At 56.7% G+C, this 7,696-nt stretch overlaps 1 protein-coding gene across 1 annotated transcript; it reads right to left on the reverse strand.

Moving 5' to 3' along the window:
• Window positions 1–1,521: 1,521 nt before the first annotated feature.
• LOC124697452 (beta-glucosidase BoGH3B-like) lies at window positions 1,522–3,804 on the reverse strand (the record flags this gene model as incomplete). Its single annotated transcript, XM_047230040.1, has 5 exons — window positions 1,522–2,015; window positions 2,106–2,601; window positions 2,696–3,088; window positions 3,191–3,486; window positions 3,600–3,804. Coding segments are annotated over 5 exons (1,884 nt in total), but the record flags the coding sequence as incomplete, so codon positions are not given.
• Window positions 3,805–7,696: the final 3,892 nt, after the last annotated feature.

The following is a 7,696-nucleotide window of genomic DNA, read 5'->3' on the forward strand; positions in this document are numbered from 1 at the left end:
CCAAAATCGTCTATGGACCACCGACCGCCTGGCTAAACGGGGATGGCCACATCACCCCACCTGCCAGCTCTGCAGATGCTCCCCTGAGACGGCTAGACACATCCTCTTTGAATGCCGTTATTCCAAACGCATTTGGGCCGCGGCGGCCTCCTGGCTCTCTTGTCCGGACCTTATGGGCAGCCTTGGAGAAGGTAGAGCAAAGGTCGTTGATTACTGGCAGGCCATCACGTCAACCACTACCTCTTCTCCCAAAGGGTTACGGTCTGCGGTCATTCTCATCACTTGGGAGATTTGGAAGGAGAGGAACGAACGCGTTTTCAACAATAAATCTTCGCTGCCATCGGTCGTTATGCACAAGATCAGGGCAGAGGGAAAGGATTGGATCCTTGCGGGGGCAAAGTGCCTTGCTGATCTAGTTAACTAAGTAGTTCTGCGGCGGAGTTCTTGATCCGCCCCTCTCTTTTTTCCTTTTTTTGGCTCTTGCCATGTATCTGTTTGCTTCTCCTATATAAATATAAGGCAAAAGCTTTTTTGCCCGTTTCAAAAAAAAAAATTTGCTTCTCTAGGGCAATAATTAAATTCTACTCTAGAGAACGATGTAGCCTAGATACAAATGTATATATCTTCGACAATAGATGCAGTTGCTGCAGTGGCGTGTTTCTCTCTCCTGCATAGTCATACAATCTCCTATCAATCAGATTGAACTATCAACTTGTTTGCCCCTAATTGATTTGCAAGATTATAAACCATGCTTTATTGTCAATGCCTCTGTAGTGGCTGCATCAAAAGCATACTCCAAACAAGTGCATGTGAAAATATTGTTCCACTGTATGGACATCTGTGTCGAGGGAAACACATACCCAAGAGACGATACCTGCTACAAAATACCATGATAGGCCATGGCACGTAGAAGTATATATATGTGACCGTCAGAAGACTCCCATTCCTTCAAACATGGCAGTAAATTGCATAGAATTAATTATTATAATTATATATATATTTCCTTTGTGGTGCATGATCTCTATCCGTTACAGCAAATGACGTGCTGGAGGGAGGAGCGCACAGAAATTCTGTTTTGGAAAGCAAGATTAATTACGATTGCAATTTTCCTTTCTTTTGTCGTAATCTAAGACCAGTTTTTCTTTCCTTTCTTCCTTCGTGATTTATTTGTGCGACCAGAAGTGATACGCAGGCAACGAACTACGCACGAGCTATCAAGTCGATGTCCTATATGTATGCGTTTGCACGAGGAAGAAGGGAGCTTTGCCGTCGGGCGTCGCCCAAAAGAGCTTTGCGTCTGAGTGAGAATCGAAATGCTATAGATGATTTCAAGATAGACAAAATTTGGACACCACACTATAGATTTAAGCTCAGTAAAATCCTCATCAAAAATTCGTAACTAAGTTGCACGGCTAAGGCCGACCCAAATCCTCGTGAATTATTCCCATTCCCTCTCGTTCATTTTTTTTTCGAGGGTTTCTCACTCATTAATGGCACACTACGGAAAAGAAACCTAAATTCCTAGCTGTCCGTGACGGGCTTGGTGGTGAGTCCGTAGCCGAAGGGGAAGAGCGGGTCGTAGAGCTTGTCGCCGTAGTTCATGGGCAGCTGGTCGACGGACCTGAACCAGGTGCGCGGCAGCTTCCCCGTGAAGCCGTAGTCCCCGAAGAGCACGTCGGCGACGCCGTGGCCCTCGGTGCCCGGCAGCCACGCGGCGACGAAGGCGTCCATGGTGTCGAGGTAGGGCTCGATGACGAGCGGGCGGCCCGAGACGAGGACCACGACGCACTTGACGAGCTCGCAGACGTCCCTGATCACGTCGGGCCCCGGGGAGGGGATGGTGAGGTTCTGGTTGTCGCCGGCGGTCTCGGCGTATGGCGGCTCGCCCACCACCACGACGGCGTAGTCGTACTGGTCCTTGCCCTTGGAGATGGAGTCCTTGTCCGGGTGCTCCGTGAACTCGATCACCGTCTTGTTGCTCACGGCCGACTTGACCGCCTCCAGGATCGTGGTACCTGCATGTCCGCGTCGACATCCACAATTCAGTATCAAAGAAGATAGAGGAATATATCGGTTCATGAGATTAATTTGCGAGGCATGCGTACCCTGTCCGGTGATGTTGTTTCCGGCGTGTCCCTGCCACGTGTCGGTCCAGCCGCCGCACTGGAGACCGAGGTCGTGTGCGTGGCTGCCGGCGACGAGGATTTTCTTGGCATTCTTGGAGAGAGGCAGCACGGGCGGCCCGTCTTTCTTGCCGTTCTTGAGCAGCACGAGGGACTTGCGGACGGCGTCCCGCGCGAGCTCACGGTGCGACTTGCTGCCGAGGTGCTCGATGAGGCGGTGGTCGGGCAGGGGGTCCTCGAAGAGGCCCATGGTGAACTTGACCCTGAGGATCCGGCTGACGGCGTCGTTGATCCTGTCCATCTTGATGGAGCCGTTCTTGGCCTGCGAGATGACGTCGGCGACGAACTCGGTGTAGTCGTAGGGGACCATGACCATGTCGATGCCGGCATGGAGCGTCTCCTGGATGGAGTGGTAGTAGTGCTGGTGCGGCGGATTCGTGATCCTGTCCACCGCCTGCCAGTCCGTGATCACGAACCCCTGCATTATGATGCGCGTACACCCAATTAGTTGCTTCCTTCAGATCGATCGCAAACTCACTCCAAACGAAAATGCAGATGAATGAATGAATTACCCTGAAGTGCATCCTTTCCTTGAGGATCTGGGTGATGAGGAACTTGTTCTCGTGCATCTTGACGCCGTTCCAGCTGGAGTAGGAGATCATGATGGAGGAGATGCCCTTGATGACGGCGTCGTCGTAGGGCGGCATGTGGATACGCATGAGGTCGTGGAAGTTCATCACCGTGTTGTTCTCGTTGATCCCGCGCTTCGTCCCGCCGTCGCCGACGTAGTGCTTGGCGCATCCGGCCACGTTCTTGGACCCGGCCACGGCGGGGATGCCCTTGGGGTGCCGACTGGAGACGTCGCCCTGCAGTCCGGTCACCACGGACGCCGTCATCAGCTGCACCAGCTTCGTGTCCTCACTGAAGCTCTCGTAGCACCGGCCCCACCTCGGATCACGGCAAACCTGCACGCATCGCAAACACACATATGTAAAAGGTTGATTGATTGATCCTTCACAAATCACAATATATGTATACAATGACGGATGGATTGATGAATTACTTACCGCGACACATGGAGCGAAGGCGTAGGGGATGCCGGTGGCCCTGGTCTCCAGCGCCGTGGCGCGGCCGATGAGCTTGACGAGGCTGGCGTCCCTGGTGGCGCCCAGGCCGATGTTGTGGGGGAAGATGGTGGCGTTGTAGGCATTGTTGTTGCCGTGCACAGCGTCGATGCCGTAGATGATGGGGATGCCGAGGCGGGTCTTGAGCGCCGCCTTCTGCATCTTGGTGATCATCTGCTGCCACGTCGCCGCTGACGCCTTCTCCGACGGCGGGCTGCCACCGCCGCTCAGCACGCTCCCTGCAGCAATCACACCCATTAAATTAGAGGGCTACATACATGAACACGATCGCCGGTGAGGAATCCGAGCGAAAAAAATTTAGGATCGATCATGGCGGCGACAGATCACGTACCGACGAAGTACTTCTGGATGACGGAGGAGGAGGCGTTGGCGCGCTCGATCTGCGTCATCTGGCCGATCTTCTCCTCGAGCGTCATGCGGCTGACGAGATCCGCCACGCGCTCCTGGATCGGCTGCTTCGGGTCCTTGTACTTGACGTTCGCCGCACCGGCCACCGAGGTACCGGCGGCAGCAACAAGCAGGAGGAGGAGGAGGCACGCCACCCTGGCCGCCGCCGGCGAGAAGCCGTTCCTGTGAACCAGCATTGCCATTTTCAAACTGTAGCGAAGAACTAAGTGAGGTGAGGACTGATGAGGAGTGGCGGAAGGAGCTGGTGAATTTATAGTGCGGGATGCAGGAGAGGAGAGACTACGTGGAGGTGACCGTTTCCACGGTGGTTATCTGATCTCTTGGCATGCGGCTCGGTCTTGCGCCGAGGGCGAGCCATGCGCATCGATGGAGCAGTTGCAACAAATCGAGGGAAGGGCGCCTCCCTTAGGGCATCTCCAACCGGGCGACTCAAACGGACGCGCTGGGCCGTCTGTTTTGGGTCGTTTGCGTGCCCGAGCGGACGCGCGGACAGCGCCCCGCGTCCGCGCGTCCGTTTGGGTCGCGCGGTGCGCCCAACGCGGCAGATTTGGGTCGCGGCGGCCTATGTTATGTATTTCTTGTAAATTCACTAGAAAAACGCAAAAAAATATTATATAAAATATATAAAATAGTACAAATGCTCAAAATGTATTACACATTACATAGTCCATGTAATCAAGGATAAAGTATTATTGAAATAAAATGAAAAAACGATACAAATGCTCTAGGCTTCAGGATTTCCTTCATCATTGTTGTTTGCAGCATTGTTGCCTACGTGCTGCCACATGTGCTCGACCAAATCAGCCTGAAGCTGGTTGTGTACAGCTAGATCTCGAATTTCATGGTGCGCATGAAGAATGTCCCGGAATGATGCCGGAGCACCTTGCTGAGGAGTAACCAACTCTCCTTGGCCTTCCCAGTCATTATCAAAGAGTGAATCATCCCGCTCTACCTCAACAATCATGTTATGCATGATTACACAAGCGGTCATCACCTCCCACAGAGTTTGCACATCCCAGTGCTCGCGGTGGTGTCCGACGATAGCCCAACGAGCTTGGAGGATGCCAAACGCCCGCTCGACATCTTTCCGGGCTGCCTCCTCGCTCTTTGGCAAACCTTGCCTCCTCGCTCCGAGTTGGGGTTTCGGATTGTCTTCACGAGTGTAGCCCAAGGTGGATAGATACCATCGGCAAGGTAGTACCCCTTCGTGTAGTGGTGGCCATTGATCTCAAAATCCACATCAGGGGACTGACCGTACGCTAGCCTATCAAACACCGGAGAGCGCTGCAGCACATTGATGTCATTGTGCGAGCCAGCCATTCCGAAGAATGAGTGCCAAATCCATGTGTCATGGGAAGCAACAGCTTCAAGAATGAATGTGCACCCCTCAGAATGGCCGCTGTATACCCCCTGCCAACCAAAGGGGCAATTCTTCCACTCCCAGTGCATGCAGTCTATGCTGCCAAGCATCCCAGGAAACCCCTGGAAGCGTTGATCGACAACAGACGAGCCGTGTCCTCTCGCATTAGGTTGCCGGAGGTACCGTTTCTCCGAACGAACCGATCACAGCTCCGCAGAACCCGTACATCGATTCCAAGCCGGTTGACTCACTCATGCGCGTGTACTCATCTACGAAATCACCGGCAACGCCATATGCGAGCATCCTAATCGCTGCCGTGCATTTCTGGTACGAAGAGAGGCCTACCTTACCAATTGCATCCACTTTTGCACAGAAGTAGTCGTTGTAGATCTTCACGGCATCCATTATCCGGCGGAACAGCGGCCTGGTCATCCGAAAACGACGGCGAAACATGGACGGCACGAACAATGGCTTGGGTTTGAACTAGTCGTTGTAGAGATGGTCGTGGCCGCGTTCTCTTTTGCGGTCCAAGGCGGCCGCGCGCCCCGGCAAGGACCCCCGATGCACGGGGATTTGCGAGACGACGTGCTCGTGGATGAGCAGCGCAGCATCCGTGAAAAAATCGTCGTCGGACTCCTCTTCTGACGACGTGTCGATGAAGTTCTTGAAGTAGTACTCGTCGTCGCTGTCCACCATGATCTGAAAAGGGACACATTTTAGTTCGAGCATTTGACCGAACACCTCGCACGCGGAGGCGATCCAAATGCTTCTGTAGCGACCTGCAGAAGCGGCCGTCTCAGACGACGTCCGGTCTGGATACACAGTGCAGGAGAGCTCACCTCCGGCGGAAACGGCGCAGCTGCGAATGGCGGGAGGTGTCGCGACGGTGAGAGGACAACAGCGCCGGCGGTGGCGTCCTCCGACTCTGCTACGAAGCGGCGAAAGCAGCGCGGGACCTCGACCTATGCTTCCGCCCCGCTTGCCGGCGGCTCGACGACGATGGCCGGCGGCGACGCGCTCCCAAATCGCCGGTCCGTGGGTGGCGGCGGAGCGGTGGGGAGATGTGGGCGACGGGCTTGTGTTTTGGGAGGCGGACGGGCGGGCCGGGGGCGGACAAGGGAGGACGCGAGCGACCAGCCTTTCGCGTCCGCGGCCACGCAAACTCGTCCAAGATTTGGGCCGGGTTTGGGTCGTCCCGGACGCCGCGGCCATCCGTTTTAGGGATGGGTCCGCGCGCTGGGCCGCGGTTTTGTCCGTTTCGACCCATCCGGACGCGCGGGCGCGTGATGGGTCGTCCGGTTGGAGATGCCCTTACGTCCTGCATTTCCTCGGCCCAAATTGTGTATTCGTTGCATTCGCCGGCCCGGAATGCCCATTTACGGGTGTTCCACTATCGGGGAAAAAAGGTGCCACACGTCACAAACTCACAATCGCGTGGCGGCTATATGCACTTAAATACACCATTGAAGTTCCAGTTTATCTTTTTTTGAAACGGGGCAAAAGCTTTGCCTTTCATTGATATAGGAGAAAAGATTTGGCCCGTTTATAAGGAAAACTGGCCGAAAAAACCTTACAACACGACACCACACGCCAGCCCCGAGGCTGCGCTCCACACGGGTCGACGACCAACTAGGCCGACACCACACCTCAACGCAACAGGCGGAGGCGAAAGACCGGAGCCACCGCTCCAACTACCACGCCGGCCCCGAGGCCGCGCCCCACCTGGCCGAAGACGAACTCGCCTCCGCCGAAACCACCAAAACATTCCGCAAGACCCTCTGACCGGTGGACGTCCAAAGCGAGGCCCCAAGAGGCAAAGCGACACAAGAGCGCCGCCCACGCCCGATCCCGCGAGGGATCTAGGGTTTCCCCCGGAGAGCCCGGGCGGAGATCATGAAACACCCGCTTCGACGACGCCTTCAAGAAGGATGTGGCGCCCATGAGCGTCACCGTCGTCGGTCTAGGCCGGCCGCCAAGACTAAGCTTTCGCCCGCCGAAGAGTCTCAAAACCTCGCACCCGCCAACAAGGACCGGCAGAAACCACCACCTGCATTCGCCGCAAAGCGACCCCCGGAGAGCCGCCGCACGCACCCCGCAGCCTCGGACGCTCGTCAACTTGCAGCGAACTTCAAGGCCAACCACTAGCCGCCGCCGCGCAGCCCTCCCGACACCAACAGCCAGAAGCCACCGGAGCACCGCCGAAGAGCACCGTGGGTGCCGCCGGAACGCCACATAGAGGGGACGCCGACCAACACCGACACGGGGCTCAAGGACGAATGCCGAAGCCCGGCCGTCGCGACGCCCACGCAGCCACCGCGGCTGCCGAGGAACCGGGGCCGCCGCCCCGGAGCGCCCTTCACCCTGCTCCTCCTTCCAGGGATACCCCGCGCCCGCCCCGGCCACCGCACGCCGGTGACGGCGCGCCTCCACCGCGCCACGCCTCAGGCCGCCCCGCCCCGAGCAGGCCAGCTCGGTCAAGATCCAGATCGGCTGCTCGCCATCTGCCCCGCCACAAGCCTCCAGACGCGCCACCACGCAGCGCCCAACCGCCGCGACCCAGCAGCCTTGAGAGCAGCCTCCCGCGCCGCCGCACACCACCACCTCTCCGTCGCCGAGGCGCACAACCAGAAGAACTCCGCCCGCCACAAGGAAAGGGAGAG

Source organism: Lolium rigidum, chromosome 3, assembly GCF_022539505.1.
Source record: "Lolium rigidum isolate FL_2022 chromosome 3, APGP_CSIRO_Lrig_0.1, whole genome shotgun sequence".
Lineage (NCBI taxonomy): Eukaryota > Viridiplantae > Streptophyta > Magnoliopsida > Poales > Poaceae > Lolium > Lolium rigidum.